The 20,138-nt window shown below is 43.2% G+C and overlaps 3 protein-coding genes across 14 annotated transcripts; 2 read left to right on the top strand and 1 right to left on the bottom strand.

Annotated features, from left to right (window-relative positions):
* The first annotated feature begins 59 nt into the window (after positions 1-59).
* Positions 60-9,510, top strand: LOC119557805 (phosphoribosyl pyrophosphate synthase-associated protein 2). Of its 11 annotated transcripts, none has more exons than XM_037870719.1 (8): positions 60-378; positions 6,723-6,959; positions 7,018-7,306; positions 7,367-7,533; positions 8,425-8,481; positions 8,791-8,902; positions 8,962-9,108; positions 9,186-9,510. In XM_037870719.1, exons 1-8 carry the CDS (start codon positions 359-361, stop codon positions 9,342-9,344), a joined length of 1,188 nt encoding a protein of 395 aa, XP_037726647.1. In that variant the 5' UTR covers positions 60-358; the 3' UTR covers positions 9,345-9,510. The 11 variants fall into 11 exon arrangements, with proteins under 11 accessions (XP_037726647.1, XP_037726731.1, XP_037726693.1 ...); XM_037870803.1 differs by having other exon boundaries at positions 8,758-8,902; XM_037870785.1 differs by having other exon boundaries at positions 81-160.
* On the bottom strand, positions 2,279-6,672 carry LOC119557748 (cytosolic carboxypeptidase 6). Of its 2 annotated transcripts, none has more exons than XM_037870638.1 (5): positions 5,124-5,225; positions 4,339-4,904; positions 3,903-4,277; positions 3,312-3,627; positions 2,279-3,246 (listed from the first exon to the last, which is right to left on the bottom strand). In XM_037870638.1, exons 1-5 carry the CDS (start codon positions 5,182-5,184, stop codon positions 2,654-2,656), a joined length of 1,911 nt encoding a protein of 636 aa, XP_037726566.1. In that variant the 5' UTR covers positions 5,185-5,225; the 3' UTR covers positions 2,279-2,653. The 2 variants fall into 2 exon arrangements, with proteins under 2 accessions (XP_037726566.1, XP_037726576.1); XM_037870648.1 differs by lacking the exon at positions 5,124-5,225 and adding an exon at positions 5,956-6,672 and having other exon boundaries at positions 2,280-3,246.
* A 6,415-nt stretch (positions 9,511-15,925) lies between the features above and the next one.
* On the top strand, positions 15,926-19,638 carry LOC119557738 (sodium-independent sulfate anion transporter). The gene is made up of 4 exons (XM_037870627.1): positions 15,926-17,264; positions 17,968-18,270; positions 18,342-18,487; positions 18,848-19,638. Exons 1-4 carry the CDS (start codon positions 16,133-16,135, stop codon positions 19,181-19,183), a joined length of 1,917 nt encoding a protein of 638 aa, XP_037726555.1. The 5' UTR covers positions 15,926-16,132; the 3' UTR covers positions 19,184-19,638.
* The last annotated feature ends 500 nt before the right edge of the window (positions 19,639-20,138 follow it).

Raw genomic sequence — 20,138 nt, 5'->3', positions numbered from 1 at the left:
ATGGTCGTGAGGCCACCACTAAGCTAAGACAATCGATATATATAAAATAAAAACATCGATTCAACAGCTGTTCGAATAAGTTGCGAGGATTTTTACCAGTTTTTTTCTCCGACTTTTCGGAGAAGTGAAAATTAAATATAGCAGTGTCGTGCGAAAAAGAGTAATTACTAATTACCAATTATTCATAGTGCATATTGATAGCGAGTGTGTGACGGTGCCTATCCTTAACAATTTACAACTTTTTTCTGCCGGCTAAGAACAGTTAAAAACAGGATATACATAGGCCTAATAGAGTAAACTTAAATACAAATCAATAAGCGACAGCGAAATACAGTGAAATCTACCTAAAAACCACAACATGCTGCTGCAGAGGAACAAGTAAAACTTTGAAGCGGCTATTTTCTCGCTTTTTTATATCATTTCTGTGTGTTGTTCATGTATAATTTAATTAGTGACCCGCTGTTTGCGTGTGTTTTTGCCTCCTTTTTCTCACATTTTTCCCTTTTTCACTCTAAATATGTGTTTAACCCGTTCTTTTGCGTTTCCCCGTCTTTTTCCATTGCCCGCGAAGATTATAGCCAGGTTTTGATAGATTTCAATTACTTGTTTTGTTTGTCTACCAATTTTTTATCAATTGCGTGCTAACAAGAGCGAAAACCTCCCCCCTTTTTCCTGTTTTGTACTGGAATTTGTGTTTGCTTTTTATTTTTAGCCTCGCTTTTGTTGTTGTTTTTGGCGTACTCGTTTTGGTTACTTCATCGGCGTTCGCCTGCCTCTCTATCTCCTCTTTGTTTTGCTCTCCACTTTCTGTGGCAGCTCTCTCTTTCTGAATTGCGCTCAATAAGAGAGTGTGTACACTGTACAGTGAGGAAAAATGTATAGTACTTTGTATTTATCTTTCAGTATTTTGGAATACCATTTAACTTTTTGTGTGACTTTGAAAAAGAACTTTGTTTTACCATAAGTTATTTTTAAAAGGTTTTTTATTATAAATTTTTTTCAGTGCACTCTTTTAAATATGTGCATTAAAAGCTTAAAGAGAAAGATGCACTTTGTTGTGTTCTGCATGTTCTAACGCAGAAAAGCCGTTACTAACAAAAGAACTGTTAAAAACTTGAACTAAAACTAAACTAACTAACCTGATAATATCTTAAATTGCCTCTCCATTTGTACAGTTACTTGCCAGTTTCACTCACAACGGCAACAGCTGTTTCCCACCACCACCACCTCACTCCAGCGATCTGGCAACGCCGCGCAGCCCTCGCTTTTTCGCTCAACTTTGTCCACAGTCATTCGCTTTTATTTATAAGAAAAAGAAGTGAGTTTTTTGTTGATTCCATTCCGATTCCGGATCCGATTTCGTGTTAATTGAAAGCGTTAATCAGCCGAGAAGCTCGTTTTTTGTTCAGTCGCCCTCGGGTTGTGCTGTTATCAACACTTTTCGCGCGTGTTTTTACTGCGTGAGTGGGTGTAGACTGTGTGTGTACAGCATTTCCATATTCCAAGGAGGTTATAGTAACGTCGTGTTTGATAAAAGATAAGATAAAAGTGCCAGCTAATCCATCCAATTAGTGACGAGTGATTGTCTCCAAGGAACTTTCACTCACACTCACGTGCGCTGCGGTGAAATTTAGGTTCACTCATCGCACTTACGGCTCTTTGTTCGCTGTGAATAACTGTAAATAACCGCATCTGAATAGTGTGATAAAAACTCACATGTCGCCAATTGAGCGCAATTCGTTCTTTTTTATTTTCTGGTTGCGAGCCAAATTAAGAGCTGAAAAACAACAACAGTGCGGGAGGAGATAAGCCAAATCACTCAAAAATATTACTCAATCGCCCGACTTGTTGCCCTTCGTTTTCGGAGTGAAAAGTGCTCGCATAACTGTTTGTTTAGAAGAAGGACACAAAGGAGAGGGGGTTGAATAACCTTCTGATGGATTTCAAAACAGGAATCTTGAGATTGAGACTAGATAGGAAACTATACCCTACCTTTAAAAACTAGAATTAAGAACCTATATTTTGCTTATCGTCTGAGTCAAACATAAAACCCACTAGCCTTCTTAATAACCTTACAACTTACATATTGGTTTCAAGTATAGGTACTACTAAAAATGTAAATAAATCTCTATCTGGTCCAAAATTTGGTACTTCTAGCCACTTTCAATAAATAACCTTAATCAAATCAAAAACCCAAAGAATCGACAGCACCGATTAAGTAAGTTACAAACAGGAGTGGGAAGTATTTATTTATAAGCAAAATCCATGCCTCTGGGAATTCTGTATTGATTGTAGTGCCAAGAATCAAATAACTTGTTTGAGTTATTCTATTCATGGCTCTTTGATAAGGCCGATCTCTTAGTAAACAATCAAAATGTTGTTTACCTTCTTCCGGGCTTGTAATTTTAATATGCTTTGCTGAGTGTGGAGTTTTTCAAGTTTAAAATAAAAAAAGTATCTATTATCTGAGTTTGGACTAAAATATTAGCAACAATAAATTCGAGTAATATCTCGGATTAATAGTAAACTTTTTATTTAGAAAAACAAGCAGGAAGCGTAGAAAAGACTTGATTATACCTAAAACAACCCATCATTCTGCCCGGATCCTTAACGACGGTGATCACTAACCCTTTTGCATATCATATCACTGATCCTATCTCCTGTCCGCGGCATCGAAGCTATTGGACTTCAGTTTCAGGCTTCCCCTCGTCAGTTGGTTCAAATCGATGATGGACAGATATGGTTTGGGGGGCACATTCACGGGCAGCGGAACTTCGATGGTGACCGCTGCTGACCTCTTTCCCTTGGATCCACCAATACCTCCGCCATGATCGCTGCCCGTTTTCAGGGCTCCCAGCGCGAAGGGGGAATACTGATCGTGTCCGGGGTGCTGGGAGCAACTTGCGGTGGCAGCCCTCCGGTAATTCCGGTATCCGCTGAAGCAACTGCTTCCGGGGGCCAAGGGTCGGGTGGGTGAGAATCCACCCTCGTCCGAGGATCCGCCTCCTCCCCCCGAGTCATAGCATATGCTCAGGTTGGTGTAGGCAATGGGGGCGTGGCACCGAGGCGTCTTGGGTCGGGGCTTCACCTCGTAGCGGGTTTTCGAGCGGGATCGAGAGTGGTGGGCATGGCGGTTTCGCCCCCGCCTTTTGCCCCGAACCTCGGTTACAATCGGCATGGGCAGGATGTTGATAAAGCGATAGTATTGCAGCAGGGTCCTGGCCAGATTCCTGCCCACCCGGTAATCTGCAGGTCAAAGGGCGTTTATTAGTAAAACCACTGATAAAAGAAGTCCCCTAAGGTGCACTCACAGCCGTCTTCGTTGTACAGGGAGACGGTCTTGCCATCCTTGAGGTAGTGACCCGCCATGGAGACCTCCAGAGTGTAGGCATTCACCGTGTCACTGAGTCTCTCGCAGCTGAATCTCCGCATGCTGCCCGCCTTGCGTTCGTCCGCATTGAACATCGTGTGATCCGCCACATAGTCCGGCGCATTGCTGGCGAAGAGTCGGGGGAAAACCAGGTGCCTCTCGTATCTATAGACATCCTCGTAGGTGTTCCCGTAGATAAAACAACCATGCATACTGCTATTGGCGTGCAGATCTATCACAAAGTCAATCTGATAGGTCTGGATGGGATGTTTCAGATAGAGAGGTTAAGGATTAAGTGAGTACAATGATAGCCATGTGATACTGGACTGAAAAATATAAACTGTATTAAAAGACACTTAAAAAAGAAATAGGTATATATTAAAATATATTAATATATATCTATATTTTCTTATAAATTAATAACTTTAAGCTGAAGTAACCTCCCTTATATGTTACTACATCCTTAAGCTTCTAACTGAGATTCAGTATCACTAGATTATATGAAAAGCCTCCCCTTAAACTTTCTACTCACATCTGAATTATCCAACTCCTTCAGCATGCCCTTCACCGCATGCAATTCCGGCTGCGTGAACTCCGAGCCAATGTGCCAGTTGCGATTCATGTCCTGGCCCATCAGATTGCAGCGGTTGTTGCCCAGGAAGACGCCATCCGGATTCACCATGGGCACAATCTTGAAAACGAAGTTATCCCTCAGAACGCCGGCGATGGGATGATTGCCCACCAGGAACTCGATTAGACCTTGACACACATGAGAGGCTGGAGCTTCGCTGGAGTGCGTCCTGCAGAGGATAACTATCACCCGGATGAAGCTGCGATCCAGGCGGTTCGTAGAGCGCTGTTTGGTGGTCACATGGTCGATGGTCAGCAGGTCCACATTGCGATTTTGCTGGATTGGAGGGAAACAAATTCTTGGATAGCCCCTTAACCTGGATAATCGTAAGACTCACCAACGATTTGATGAGTACGCATCGTGTGAACCGCTTGTCCGCTCCCTGTCGGGCATCGATCACATTCAAATACGACTGCAAACGGGAGTAGCTGTACGGCCAGGCCAAGGCGAACTGGTAGACGTCCTCCTCCTTGTCGAAAATGAAGGCGAAACTGAGCACATAATGGCCCTGGTGCATCGCCGATCGGTAAAAGAACACCTGGCGCTTGGACAACCTCTGCCACTTGGGTCGGCTGGAACTCTTCACCAAAGGAGTCAGCCCCGAGGAGAACAGGTTCCTGCTCTTGCTGATGTTCACAATGTGGAAGAGCACTCGCTGATCCTGTTTCACATTGTCCACGGTGAAGTTGAACCAGAAGCGAAAGCGCGGATTGCAAGTATCCGGTCTCAGGAACAAGTCGTACTCGAACTCGCCCACCAGCTCCGCTTTTCCCAGATTTCCCGTCTCGAAAGCCGCGTCAAAGCAGAGGTGGCCCCTCTTGGCCTTGCCACTTTGACCCGGCGGGCGGATGATAACCCGGGAGACGTTGCCCAGACCGCCTTCTCCATCGCTGTCTTCGCTATCTGTAAAGATTTACCATAAGAAGGGGATAATCTATAAACAAAAGTCTTAGAGCTAAACCAGTCATCAATTTTCTATTACACAATACAATATACTGATAAGAATTAAGAGCTTAGCTGATAGTATATTTCCAAAAATGTGTTCTTGATCTTAGCTTTTGCAATCTTAAACACTTATCACTCAGTTTCTAATCTGTGTGTGAAGTAGATCATTCTTAGTACCATCTGAGCCGCGTTCGTACATGCTCGTATGCTGGAGCGGATCGCAGGCTATTCCCAACATGATGACTATGTTCCGCTAATGCGTCTTTCTCTGGCAAAAATCTAGGTTCTTCTAATGCCGAGTGGAGTGGCCCTAATCCTTCGAGGTTTCTGCCTCAGCCCGGCCTGTCATAACTTTCGTGGCCTGGGGCTCCTACTCCACCTAATCCCACCGAGCTGCTATCTTTAAACCCAGGCATCCTCATCCCGCCTTCATTTTCCTTGTGCCACATATGCGTGCCGCAAGTTTCCATTGCAATCGCTGCACCTGCCAACGCCTTTTGGCTGGGCCTCGAGCAACTCAAGACGTCAAATGTCTAAAATTGAATAGTCGCCTCGCGGTTGCGTCGCCCCCAAACCCAAACCCAAACCCAACCCAATCCTGAGTTGAAAGCCGGAGGTGAATGTCTCGAGGCTTGAAAGGTCTTGAAATAGCTTCATTTATACTCTAACTTGGGGTTTTTAAATTTTTGATGGGTATGAAGAATAGATTTAAAGCCTTATTATAATATTAAAAAATACTTTAAAACATTGTACTATAATATCATTTCCATCACGGCTTGTTTGATATATCTTTTACCAATCCAATCCATAAAAATAAGTTGTATTCACCTATTACTCTACACCTATATTTTATATTAGTATTTGAGATCCAATAAGCAATGCCTCTATTTATTGGAAATATTTTCCTAATCACATTTGTATTAGCATAAGTGTATTCAGCTTTCGTTGCGCTGAGCTATTCCCCTTAACATCCTTATCGCTGGCGCACATTTATGGCCATTTCACTCACCTGAGTCGCCCATTCCGCTTCGAACTTCTCTTTGCTTTGAGGCTGCTTTCCTTGGGGCAGGATCAAAAATAGAAATTCAATTAGCCGACGCCTCCTGGCCTTTCACTTTTCCCGGCTGAAGTGGGCGCCCAAGTCCCAAGGAAGTCGCGTGCGAAGTCTTGGCGCTGGAGGTCGATCTCTATCTGCTAATCCTGGGCAGCTCCTGGTCGCTCCTCGCCGCTTCCTCCGCACCGCACATCAGACGACTGCCTTGGAATCCGGAATCCGGCCTGCGGATTCCGGAACTGTGATTCGCATGTTGGCACTTTGACGTTGCCACGCCACTCACGTGTGTCGCCTTCCGCTGTTTGGTCGATAATTCGCAGTAGTTTCCGGCTAAGGGGCTCCGGTGCGCCTGTGGTTTTGGGCTCCTCCGCGGCCAGAGAGAGCAGTTTCCAGAACTGGGCAACCGAGAGGAGAGGCAGGACTAATTGCGTTCACCCAAAAAGAGCCGAGGCTATTTGGTTCACTGGGGCTAATCGATACGGTCGCACATCGCAACGTGGGAACCGTAACGACTGCGTGTGTGTTACTTTAACGATTATGCCAGTGAATGAACCCGACGACACCCCATTGGCTTAACCCGTAACCCTTAACCCCAGAAAAAACCCAAGACAGCATGTCCAAACGAAGGTAGCACTCAACTTAACCCAAGTTAATGTCTGGTTATGGTTTTGCTTTGCTTTTCGTCCATAATGACCTGTGTTAACCCCTTTGATCCCTTGCAGATTAGGCAGCGTAAGGCCACCAAAGCGTTGCAGGAGCGACATGGACAACACCTCCACCTCGGACATTGTCATCATCAATGGCAACTCTCATCCGGATCTGGCCAACATGGTGGCCGAGCGGATGGGCATCAAGAACGGCGGCTGCTCCGTGTTCCACAAGTCCAACAGGGAGACTATTGTGGAGATCAGTGATTCCGTAAGAGGCAAGGACATCTACATCATCCAAACGGGCACCAAGTGAGTGGATACTCCTGATCCTGAAATGTATGTTAATTGCTTTTCTCTACCCCAAAAGGGATGCCAACAACAACATCATGGAGCTGCTGATCATGGCCTACGCCTGCAAGACTTCCTCGGCCCGCTCGATCGTGGGAGTGATTCCATACTTGCCGTATTCCAAGCAGTGCAAGATGCGCAAGCGCGGCTGCATTGTGTCCAAGCTGCTGGCCAAGATGATGTGCACCTCGGGCCTGACCCACATCATCACCATGGACCTGCACCAGAAGGAGATCCAGGGCTTCTTCGACATACCCGTGGACAATCTGAGGGCGTCGCCCTTTCTGCTCCAATACATTCAGGAGAGCGTGGGTTTTACTAAAGGCTGTCTAAACTAAGAATGGAATTAAGTGTGATACTCCCCGTAGATTCCCGACTATCGCAATTCGGTGATTGTGGCCCGTAATCCTGGAGTGGCCAAGAAGGCCAACTCCTATGCCGAGCGACTGCGTCTTGGCCTGGCCGTCATCCACGGCGAACAGAAGGAGACCGATGCCGACGAGGTCGACGGTCGGTACTCCCCTCCACCGACCAGGTGAGTTGCACATCCTCAGTCCCAAAAGTGGGCCTCGCTGATCCCTAAGCTAAGTTTTTTAGTTGTGAGGTTTTCGTTTGATTTGTTAGCTGATTTATTCTGATTTTGCTGTTAGCTATGCTGGTTAGTTTCTGTGTATCTTGAGCTTTCTCCTATGACTGAAGCTGGATGCACTTCACATCGAGTACTTGGCACTTTCACTGGTCTCTGTTTTGTTGATTAAAAAACACTAGAATGTCGATCATCCATCAAGCAAATATTATAATCAATCTCTAACATATCCTCTATAATATAGATATTTCGTATTAAATAAATAAACCTTTTTTATCTGATATTTTGTTTCTTATACAATTAAAAAACATTTTATCTAATCTAATTTAATCCTTGCTCGATAAAAGATGAACTCAATTTTTGTTGACTAAAATAATCTTTAAGATCTTCAAAATCGCATAAGCATTGCTAATGACTAATTTTGATAAGCTATGCTAGCTGTATACACTGTTTTATAATACTTACATAGAATTTCAAGTTCAAGTTCTGTACGTAACCTTTTTTTCTGACTTTGAATTGCACCCATCCATAATATCACTATCGCTATTATTATTACAGCTTCTGTCAGTGGCTTTTGTTTGTACTTCACAGCCTAGGCAGACACTTTTTAACGTAGATTTTTGAGCTATATTCGCAATATACTGTATGACTGCTTTGTTCACTTTTGAAGTGTTTTTATATTTTGCGTTTTGGCAATGTTGCTATTTTATTTTTACGCTCCGCACGTGTCTCTAAAACCTCGACACTTTTTGGTGGGCACTTGGAGCCGTTCTCTTGTCAAAATTTAAAATCCAGAAAACAGAAAAACAATCGAAATTTCTCTTTATTTGTGTTATGCAGTGCGTATAGCAATTTATTAGGAAATTCAGTTGAAATGTGCTTACCAGCGACGCCTAGGTTCGTATTTTTAACTATTGTTTCCATTAAGTTTAATTATAATTTTTAATCAATTGCCATTTGTACTTTTCCCCACCACCCACACCCCACGCCGCCACTCCACCAACTTTCCAACCCACCCACACGATTCTTTTCTTTTTTGGTTTCGATTACGATCCGACCAACCAATGAAACGCACCACCACCTCGACAAAAACCAACCCACAATGTACCACAATGCACCACATTGCACCACTCGAACCGCAATCCACGTGAACTGCCCCACACTAACCACTAGAAACTCTACTCCACAACACGCCCCAACCAGCAGCACCCGCCAGCGGACCACCTCGGTTTCGGTGGGTGTTCCGGAGCACATTGTCAAGGTCAAGCCCCCACTGACCATTGTGGGCGATGTCAGCGGTCGTATCGCCATCATGGTGGTGAGTATTGGTTTCCTTTTGCAGTTCCTCGATCAATTCTCACACCTTATCTGTCCCAGGATGACCTGATCGACGATGTCCAGGCGTTTGTGGCCGCCGCTGAGATGCTGAAGGAGCACGGAGCCTGCAAGATCTACGTGCTGGCCACGCATGGTCTGCTCAGCTCAGATGCACCGCGTCAGCTGGATGAGTCGCCCATCGATGAGGTGGGTCTTGAAGTCCTTTACCCCTCTTTTGCCTTTGTTTTGTGATGATTATATTCCATGCTTCCATCAACAAACAGATCGTTGTCACCAATACCATTCCACACGAGATCCAGAAGCTGCAGTGCCACAAGATCAAGACGATCGACATCTCCATTCTGATCGCTGAGGCCATTCGGCGGATCCACAACAAGGAGTCTATGTCCTATCTGTTCCGCAACGTAACGCTGGAGGACTAGGGACCATACCACTCACACAACCACTCACAAGTCACAAAAATAGTGTTGCAGCCGGCTCGTTTTGGGCCGGTCTATGTTTGTTTTTCGCTTTTAGACATCATTGCAAAGTTTGCTCAAATAAAAATGAATGATCCAACCTAAATGTAGCACACTTTTAGGCCCCACATATACTCCACACTGTACTACACGTTGCGCGTTCATCGAAGGCTAACCACGTTCTTCTAGTTCTTAAGATCCCACGACTTTGTCCAAATAAAAGCTGATTGTACTCAACTCTGGAAAGTTTGGGCCCTCATAAAGCTGCCAATTTGGGGTACTTGAGGCCCGCCTGAATTTATGGCCACTTCTTGATTGGGCAGGTCGTAAATCAACATGGGCGATTGCAGGCCGTTTTGCATTCTGCCTTAGCCTGATCAACAAATAAAGCACCCGACAGATGTCTCGCATCGCTCCTATTTGACAAAGACTGTTGCGGAAACGAGTGCAGCGCAGATAAGATAGCACGTTCCCATCTCCGAGCAGCTACTCGTGACAAGAGAACCGGAGAATCCCGCCGGGGCAGGTGGCTCATACATAAATCATGGTCCATTAATCAAGCATCAGGTATGTCAGTACCCTATCTTCCAGCCCCTCGAAGTAGGTAAATTTGCATTGCTAAATGCCAGAGGGATGGCCGCAGAATGCGGTTCCAGCAGTGACGAGATCGGATGGAATGGAATGGGACTGGATTCGTAAACCCAATATTTGGGCCTGCCCAATGGCGCATATTTGCGAGGTCTCTGCCTAGGCCAAGTGCGATAAACGCGCGCTGTTTGCCAGCCAGAAAACCAAACAGAAATTGAGCTCCGGTCTTCAGCGTGACACTTGCTGCTTTTTTATCGCAAACAAAAACATCGTAAAGCTGAAGATAATCCCACAAATCTCTGAACTCGGGCACCTGCTGGATTTAAATTGAATACAGTGGCGTAAAAAATGCAAATCAAGCCCTAGCCGAGATCGAAGGGGTATCTCGTTCCCATTTGAATTTCCAGACACCAGCGACGAGTCACGTGAAGCAGCCGCATTGCGCATACGCCATGTTAGCCCTGCTGGCTTTGCTTTCGCGTGCATTGAACCGACTTCCGTCAGGGGTTTATACCTATGCCACCACCTATTAACAGTCCATCACATTTTACATTTAATGGAGCCTGTCGGCTAGTTTATTTTATCATTCCCATAGCATTCCTACTGCAATGCCAATTGCTTGGGTCCCGTATCTTTGTTGTTTCCGCCTTTTGTTTCTCTTGTTTGGCTTTTTGTTTATCACTCCGAAATTGATTTGTTAATTTGCCCGGCTTGTTGGCAAGTCATTAGCACGACACTTTGGGTCCATAAACTGATTGGCCCGAACGCCAGCGGTTAGCACCTCTCAATTGTCTAAAGTATAATGGGCCATAATCTGATGGGATTGCCCGCTCCCGTGCTCCCGAGTGGGTGGACTGGCCACAATGATTATTAGCTGCCCGCTGGCGAATGATATCTCCAAATATTCCGATGGTTTGCGTTTTGTCTGGCAGAACGAACCACTTTGAATAGAGCCGCAACAACAAACAAGTCACACGACCCGTTGGCCATTTCGAATTTACCACTCTGATGATTTTGAATATGCTTTACATTTAAATAAGCGCCGTTAGGGTTACTCTATTCGGTATGTTCAAAAGTTTTTTATATTCTCTGGCTTTTTAACAAAATATGTCGACTACAATTATAGTTTTTAATGCTTTAGTTCTTAAGAAATTCATTTTTCATTATCTTATTAAAATATTATAGCTTCTCTAAAACATTTTTATTACTTGATGCCTTATTCTGCCTTTGGGTCGTGCAAATATATGATAATCAAACATTCCTTATCAAGAAGTAGACAATTCTCAAAGCAACATTATTGGCAAATACTCTTATTGGTTTATTGACAACATTTGACTTCCCACAGTTATGCGTTTTCCTTCCTTTTTCAAGCTACAGTCGATCAACTTTCGCCATACTTTTGAGTACCCCTGATGAGTGTGTGTTATGGATAAAAATATACGAATGCCAGATGCTCGTGTGTTTTTGTTTTTTGTTTAGGTATATATCTACATTTTGTTTTCTTCTGGCTCGGTCATGTGACCAAATTAATTCAGTATCGTTGTCACTGCGAATAATGCCGTGATAAAAAAACAGGCTACGCCTCTTCTTTCCACTCCCCCAATCTTCTCACCGGATCAAAGCGGATCGGTTCACGTGAGAAGATGGATATGTGGTCATGGCGGGGATTCCAGGAGCGCTCCGATCTTTGGTAGCCATTGAACTTGGTCCCTGACACGCTTTTCGCCAGCTTCCTTAAGACGAAGTCATCCAAAAGTCGCACAGGCTGACCTCAGACGGCATCGTAAATTCAGAGAGATCATGAATTTGGATACCCGATCGACGGGTTTGAGTCACGTGAAGCCTTACGTCGGGTACTTTACACGCCTCAATGCAGTCCGCTGCACAGACGGGGAAAGGGGGTTTTCCAGGGGCTCAGTGGGCGGGGCAGGCGGCTGATCGGCTTGCGTAATGTTTGGGATCTTATACAATTAACTGAATGCACAATTAACAGTTTTATTTGAGCGCCGATTGTCATTCATTGCAATTGTTTGAGCTTAACTTTAACTTTGTTTACCCGCCCGTCAATGCAGTTTCAGATACAAAGATAGCGATGCACCGCGAGAAATAGCTATAAAAATTTTGAATTTATTTAACTGACTCATAGGACCAATCACCTAAACAAGTCAGCAACCTATAAAAATGTCGGAATAATTCAAGACACGTTCATTTTTTATACAAACATTGTATAATAACGTCTAATCTAAATCCAGCACTTACAAGCTTTTTTTAATAAGTATCAGATCTCATTTAATAATCACCTAAACAAGTCAGCGAGCTTTAAAAATGTTTACCTTATTCAAGCCATAGTTATACAAAGTATAAAATATTTACATTATAAACCTTTTTATATGCAGAATCAGATTTTATTTTCATATTATACTTGTTTTAGGGTTATGGAAATGCATTACTCATAAATACTTGGGTTCTAAAGGTTACCATTTAAAACCACACAAAGAAAACCTCAGGAACATAGAACATTTAAGCAAAAAATGTATTTCGATTTTTTATTTTCTCCTAAGCCAAGTGAATATCCAACACTAGACAACATAAAAAAGCATACTTTAAAGATTTTCCTCTGTGTACGAATACAGTTACCCTACGTGCGGCCCATGCTTGATTGTGGGGCATAAGCATTGCATACCAATGGACAAGCCTTTCCGGCATGTGACCCTCAAGGAGAGATGAGTTCCCCTTATCAAAATAGCCGCACACCTTGAGATTTCTCCGGCCAGATAGCTGCCGAAATCTGGCCATGCTCAAGGGCCGCCAAAATATACACATATATCTGAATAATCCCACCTTAAGTAGGCCGCCCACGCGCACAGAAGATTTGTGCTGTCCAAAGACCCCATCTCCGAAATCTACTTGTTTTTCGAGATGATAGAAGAGAAAACAACGGGGAGACAGCCCAACGATAAACAGGCAATTATCCGCACGCCAGCGAAATTAAAAGCAAATTAAATTTACTCAAAATTATAATTGACTCGCTGGCGGGCTAGCTACGTACATTTAATTGTTGTCTAATGTGCTTGCCCACCGTTCCCCCTTGGGGGTTTACGCTGCGTATGAGTAATGCAAATTGACCGCACAAGTGTTACATATCCAACGGCGACACATAATCGCCGATCGGTCGACAAATCACCTAAACAAGTCAGCGACCTATAAATATTCATAACAAGTGCCGCGAAAGTATCCCAGCAACGGGCAGAGATCAATTGTTACGGAGATCAATGTACAATTGTGGTAAATATCTCTTAAATATCTGTGTCATTTAATCTAGTAACTCATTAAGTGCACTTTCTTTTAGATTTCCACTTAAATGTAGTACCTTTCAATTAAAGAAAAACAGCTATGCATATTTTAACCATTTTAATTTTGATTTATTACATTTAACCTTAATAGGCAACTTACCATTACTTATTACCTCATCTTTATTGATAAAGCTATTACGGAATAGTTTTTTGTTAAGCGAGACTGTATGTCTATAGGAATCATTAGGGAAATGACTAAACATATTATTATAAAAATAGATCACTACTATAATTAATATCTGACCTCTTTTAAATATTCTATACTATACATGCAGTACTATTATTTTAACCTGAATCGTATAATGGGTAATAAAAGGAGAAGGGAACTTGATAGTTGTCACACTGAAAAGAGAAGGTTAAGATGCTTTTCCCTGTGAAAATCCCAAGAGAAGGGCATCCAGTCTTCGACCTTCGGGTAAAAGTGGTTTGATTTTCATCAGTCCACTTGGATCGTAGTTCGTAACTTATTCATATTTGATTCTGCGCCATCGATCAGCCGCTCGACGCGTGTTTGCCATTTGGGGAAAAGACTGTGCTTGGAAATGACTACGTAGGTGATTAATAACCAGCCAGACTTAAAGCCACAAATTTTGAGGGCTTCCAGACTGACCCAGGCAGATAGCAGATGACATACCGCCAGAGCGTGTCGTCGAGGAAAAGCCCAGGAAAAAGTCCCCAACTTTGGATTCCCCCAGTTTCGAATTCTGCAAAAAGCTTTTTGCATGCAAATCGATGTCGATCGAATGCGGTCAAAAACCAGAAGAGTCTGTCTGATAAAACCTGTCCGGAAACAAGGCTCTTTTAAGGGGTTTCCAACTTTTCGAAGTACGGAGGTATGCAATTGCCAGATGATTTATTCCACCAACAGCTGATGGACAGATTGACAGGCTAACCGGTTCGAAGTGATGCCAAAAAGTCAACATCTCAACTACACAGGGCGGAGTGGAACTCTCGAGTCCCGGCAAATTCCGGCCATTATCTCGGCCGTATACTTTATTTATGGAGCGCACTCTTCCAACTGATTTATATGCGCAGTGTTCCTACGGCTGATTGATTTCCCGTGTCGACAAACGACAGACGTCAGTAGCACGCGAGATTGTCACGGCCCATAAAGATATAGGGGTTCAAAATTTGGGCCATTTCTGTGGGAAATTCCCGTAGAGCGGAGAAATTGCTACTTCTAAGACAAAGAACATAAATTACTTTGACAGTAACTCATCCACGACGAATGATGCATTAGTATTTGTATTAATATTCATTCGATTTGTTGATTTGTTTATTGCAAGTGCTAAAAAGCCTGAGAAATTTGCAAATCCCATGGGAATATCAAAACAGAGCAAGAAACCTTTTAAGGCTGACCTCTATCGGTTAACAAGAAATCCAGGGTGTGAAAATCCGTTCAATTAGCATGCAATAAAATAATTTTCTGGATTCGTAATATTGCATTCGACTGTGGTTCCCATGTTCGGTGCCAGCACGTGCGGAAAATTACAACAAAGTTTGTTGATTTTCTAAAGCAAACTGAAAAGGGAAAATGACTTGCAAATACCCTGTAATTTAATAATTCATTACTAAATTGATACTTCAAGGAAAAGAGGAAGTGATCATTCACATAATAACATTGACTCTCTGATTTATTTTCAAAATGCTGTTTCCAATATCTTTTATCGAAGGATTACTTCCAGGCTGAATAACAGCCATTAAAATATTGACGAACGGCCTATTTTAACTTGCTTCATTGGAGTCTAATCGTCTGAAAATCATTTATATCAAGCATAAATTAATAAAACCATAAAATACCCTGTAAATACATACAATAAAAGCCAATTGCTTAGGGAGCCTATTAGGTGTTGTTGATATTAAGATTATAGTGAGAAATTAGTGTACATTGGTGAATTCCTATAGTTTGAAATTTCCTAATTAAATTCAGAAATTCCTACATTATGATTACCAATCAATGTTAATCTTGCTAGTAGTAGATATACATTATTTAAGTATGATTTCAAGTGTATTCCTATCTCAGCATAGTTTGGTTACTAAGATTATACTTTGAGAATAAGTTACTTGGGTGGATTCCCACAATGCGAAGTTCCCCATAATATTGTGAAATACACAAAGATTAATTATAATCAGCATACGATTTGCGCTGCCTGAATAATCATATGTATCTGCCCTAAGCCAACTTCCAATAAACGGAGTCGCAATTTCATCTGCACCCATAAACCTCCCACAAGGTGTTGTCTTACCTGCTGGGCCTGTCCCAAGTTCCTCCCACTCGGTGGCCAACCGACGGGCTGCGTCATTTCCATTTCTTCGGGCGGTTACACGACTTGCCAAGTCCCGCCAAGATGAAAAGCCCCCGAGATCGCTGGAGAGCCGGTTTCTACCGAGAGCGGGAGCTGGAAGATTTCTGTAGCCTCGCGCGAGGAGAGAGGTGGAGAATTGGCCGCGCTGCGAAGATTTCTCGGATCGGTTCGGAGCGCGAGAGGTGGAGATAACATAACGAAAGCCGGCGGATAGTCTCGAATGCGCTGCCAGCGTTTCGCGACCGATGCCTATTTACTATATAATCGGTTCCCAGCAGGCGGGCGGTTGTTAGTAGTGCTGCTCTTTCTGCGGCTTCAAATCATTCCCGCAGTGGATGGCCACGCGATCGGTTCGTTTCGTCTTGGTAATTCGTATCAGAGATCAGAGTATCGGTTTTCCGGAGATCCAGTGTTTGAGTGAGAGTGCCATGAAGCCTTAGAAACTAAGGAAATCCTACAGTTAAATACAGAAAACCACAAAAACCGTTTAAATAAATCGCTAAAAATGAGTCAAAGGGGTGGCAACGGTCACACGAACAGTGGCTTCAATGGCGGTTCCGAGGTGTCCTTGGACATACCCACCAATACCCTGTACCACACTTCGAGGGACTGTATAGTTCAGGAGGAGCAGGGTCCCAATGAGAGCTGCCTGGAGGGAACTCAGAGCTGCTGCTCGAATCTGTGGTCCAATATCTTCAGGAAGAAAACCCTGTACAAGCGATTTCCCATCTTAGTCTGGCTGCCCCAGTACAAGAAGGATTATATATTCGGTGATATAGTGGCGGGCATATCCGTGGCCCTGACTGTGATTCCCCAGGCCTTGGCCTACGCTGGAATAGCAGGACTGGATCTTCAATATGGCCTTTATGCCTGCTTCCTGGGCTGCTTTATATACATCTTCATTGGATCCAGTAAGGATGTGCCCATTGGACCCACGGCCATATCAGCTCTGTTGTCCTTTCAAATCGCCGGAGGCAGTTGGCAAGTGGCCACGTTGCTGACCTTTCTCACAGGACTCATCGAGATCCTGATGGGTGTCTTCCGACTGGGATTCCTCATCGACTTCGTTTCGGGACCTGTGGGAGCGGGTTTCACCAGTGCCGTATCCCTGATCATCTTTAGCTCCCAGATGAAGGACTTTTTGGGCATCAAAACCAGTGGCAATACCTTCCTGCAAGTCTGGATTAGCATTGTGAATGATATACACAACATAAGCTGGCCGGACTTCATCCTGGGACTCATCTGTATTACTCTTTTGCTGAGTCTTAGAGCCCTGGCCAGTTGTACTTTGGGTCCCAAAGAGGGAAAGACCACCACCCAAAAACTGCTGACTGGAATTTTCTGGACCATTGGAACTGCCAGAAACGCTCTGTTGGTTTGTGGAACCGCAGGACTTGGCTACTGGTTGTTCGTCAATGGAAAGGAGAACCTCGTGAGGACCGTGGGCTTTGTGCCCAAGGGATTGCCCTCCTTCCAGCCACCTCCCTTCCACATGGATGCTGTTATCAACGAAACCACTGGAGAGGTCCTTCAGGAGGCCCAGAGCTTCTGGGATATGGTCAGTACCCTGGGATCCGGATTAATTGTGGTTCCCCTTATCGCTCTTCTGGAAACAATGGCCGTTGTTCAAGCTTTCGGTGAGTTCTGCATATCTATTTTGTGGTTTATTAGCTACGCATATCATAAGATTGCGATTTTGATCTCGTTCCTTCCCAACAAGTTCAAGAATCTTAAAAATTCAAGTAGGAAATGATTCATCCTTAATTAGTTTTCATCAAAAGCTTGTTTTTAAATCAGAATGACGAAAGCAACGTGTTTTTTTAGTTTAAACTCTCAGAGCCTGTAGTTCAAGATTAGTGTCAACGGTTTAACGGCACGTGCGAATTTTTTTTAAGTATTCTGAATTGACCTCGAAATGGGTGGGTTTTTAAAGAACTAATAAATTTGAGCGACATTCTTTAGAAATCTTATCATTTTCTAAATATTATTATGGGATATTAAATTAGTGTATTTTTGAAATATATTTAAATTGTCTTTGATTATTTTCTTTTCTTTTAAATCTCATTCCTGAATATCTTTATCGAAAATATATAATTCTGTTATATGGTTTAAAACCTACTCCAAACGAATTAATAAAAATTAATAAGACGTGACGGCAGTCACACTTTTTTAATTGAGAAAGATCATAATTGATAAAACAATTTGGAATTGGGTGTTTCGTCATTTGAATTTGAGTCATTCCTTGGTTCCTTTATTCTTTGGTGAGGAACAGGTATCTTATACATATATTTTCTTCGAGTGGATTATAACTTCCCCCTTTGTGTGTTTTTTCCCCTTTAGCTGATGGCAAGCCCACAGACGCCACTCAGGAGTTAATAGCCTCTGGGGTTTGCAACGTGGCCAACTCATTTGTCCAGGGTCTTCGGAGCAACGGAGGAATCGCCCGCGGAGCCATCCTCAACGCCAGTGGAGTGAGGACCCAGCTGTCCAATCTCTACACCGGTGTGATCGTGATCATCGCCCTGCTCTATCTTACGCCCTGCTTTTATTACATTCCTAAGGCGGCACTGGCCTCCATTATTATTGCGGCGGTGATCTTCATGGTCCAGTACCGAGTGATCAAGCCCATGTGGCACAGTAAAAGTGAGTTAAAAATAGATGAGTTATATAAAAAGAAGTTGGTTGCTAAATGTATGTGATTTTGTTGCCAACAGAAACCGATCTCATACCCGGTTTGGGAGCCTTTTTCGCCTGTTTGGTTCTGCCTCTGCAGCTGGGCATCCTCGTGGGCATCGGCATAAACGTGGTCTTCATTCTCTATCAGGCGGCCAGGCCAAAGCTGCGCATCGAAACACTGGCGGTGAGTCATCTAAACCTAAGATAAGGTGGTCTTTGGGATCTCACTATAGTATCATGAGAATAACTTCAGTGGCTAAAAGTATGCTAAGAAACGTATGAGTTCTGAGTGCCAGAAGTTATTTTCCATTAGACTTAATTTCTGTTATTAAGTGGTTCTAAAACCTCTTAAGTCTGAAATTATTTAAATCGTTACTTACTAAAAGTATATTAGTATTAAAGTATATATAGTAAGGAGTGTTTAGTAAAAAGTTTTAATTATATAAATAGATTAGAAATTTTAGTATTTATTCAAAAGTTATTAAATATTAAATATAATATGATATTATATGATATGATATTTAATAATCCCTTTCCTTTACAGACTACTACCGGCCTGAAGTACCTGATGCTCACCCCCGACCGCTGCCTGATCTTCCCCTCGATGGAGTTCGTGCGCAAGGTGATCAACAAGCAGGGCCAGAAGTCCACTCTGCCAGTGGTCATCGACTGCACGCACATCTATGGAGCGGACTTCACGGCCGCCAAGGTGATATCCACCATGGTGATGGACTTTAAGCTGAGGGAGCAGCCGCTGTTCTTCTACAACCTGCAGCCGCGGGTGGCGCAGGTGTTCGAGGGGCTCAACAAGGACCTGGTGGTCATATACGACATCACCACGCTGCACGCCAAGCTGGCCGAGAAGTCCCCTCCGGCGTGAGGAGGGATCCAAAGAAGTCCGAGGGAGATCAACGCTGCAACCTCGTCACGCGATAGTCTTAGTCCAATCCCAGTCTAGGTCCCTGTGTTAGCCTAGTCTCTGTCTTAGCACTAGTACTAGCCTAGTCTTGCCCGCCGAGGCCAGCGACTAAGACTAAATGTGGACTGCCCACGCTCATCGCCTAAGTTGAAGGTACCACCATTACCATTCCATGTGGCTAGCTCACCTTAATTAGCATTTAAGTTGCGGCAACATTTCACTTTCCGCAGATGTCTGCACAATATTTATATTTATTCGGCCTCTGGCGAGTCGCTGTGAATTTCGCTGAGCGAAACATCCCGAGCCAGAGTTCCTCCCACCCGCGATTTTGCCGCTGGTATTATAGTATTATTTGCGAATAGCGAACGAAGAGTGTTAGCATAAGTACTTAAATAAATCAAGTAAATATTAAAAAACCGAGTGGATTTACTATGGTTTGGCAAGGGAATATACGACACTTAGTTTCGCATTTATTTATTTTTTACACCTATTTCATCACATTGGTTTTATTAACAAATCAATAAAGTTTTAGTGCATTTACCGCTTTTTATCTCGGGAGTTTGAAAAATTATGGTATGGCTATTTTTCAAATCCCTGATTACCCACTCAGCCAGATTAAATATCTAATCAATTTTTGCCAAAATTTGAGGCCACCTTCAAACCTAAGACGTGTTGATTTAAATTGGCGCTTCATGTGGGCAGTAAATCTTTTGGCTCAAATGCATCATTAATAATCGGATCGCAACAAAAGATAAGATTGGTTGAACGAAATCTAAAAAGTTAGGCTCAGTTAAAAAATTAAGCATATAAAATCCATTAGCTAAAGTATTTTTCAATTCTTTTGAATCTTTGCCGTCATGAAAATGTAATTTTTTATGTGCATTTTTCAAGTTTCTTTAAGTATTGAACTTTTATC

This window comes from Drosophila subpulchrella, chromosome 3R (assembly GCF_014743375.2).
Source record: "Drosophila subpulchrella strain 33 F10 #4 breed RU33 chromosome 3R, RU_Dsub_v1.1 Primary Assembly, whole genome shotgun sequence".
Taxonomy (NCBI): domain Eukaryota; kingdom Metazoa; phylum Arthropoda; class Insecta; order Diptera; family Drosophilidae; genus Drosophila; species Drosophila subpulchrella.
This window is presented reverse-complemented; position numbering and strand designations above follow the sequence as displayed.

Excerpts from the sequence above, each read along its gene's own strand:
- LOC119557805 (XM_037870803.1), top strand. The coding sequence starts at position 359 with ATGCTGCTGCAGAGGAACAA. Across the intron at positions 7,307-7,366 it reads TCCAATACATTCAGGAGAGC|ATTCCCGACTATCGCAATTC; the intron begins GTGGGTTTTACT and ends TACTCCCCGTAG. Across the intron at positions 9,109-9,185 it reads ATGAGTCGCCCATCGATGAG|ATCGTTGTCACCAATACCAT; the intron begins GTGGGTCTTGAA and ends ATCAACAAACAG.
- LOC119557748 (XM_037870638.1), bottom strand. The coding sequence starts at position 5,184 with ATGTTGGGAATAGCCTGCGATCCGCTCCAGCATACGAGCATGTACGAA. Across the intron at positions 4,278-4,338 it reads GCGTACTCATCAAATCGTTG|CAAAATCGCAATGTGGACCT; the intron begins GTGAGTCTTACG and ends CCTCCAATCCAG. Across the intron at positions 3,628-3,902 it reads AGGAGTTGGATAATTCAGAT|ACCTATCAGATTGACTTTGT; the intron begins GTGAGTAGAAAG and ends CATCCCATCCAG.
- LOC119557738 (XM_037870627.1), top strand. The coding sequence starts at position 16,133 with ATGAGTCAAAGGGGTGGCAACGGTCACACGAACAGTGGCTTCAATGGC. Across the intron at positions 17,265-17,967 it reads GGCCGTTGTTCAAGCTTTCG|CTGATGGCAAGCCCACAGAC; the intron begins GTGAGTTCTGCA and ends TTTCCCCTTTAG. Across the intron at positions 18,488-18,847 it reads TGCGCATCGAAACACTGGCG|ACTACTACCGGCCTGAAGTA; the intron begins GTGAGTCATCTA and ends TTTCCTTTACAG.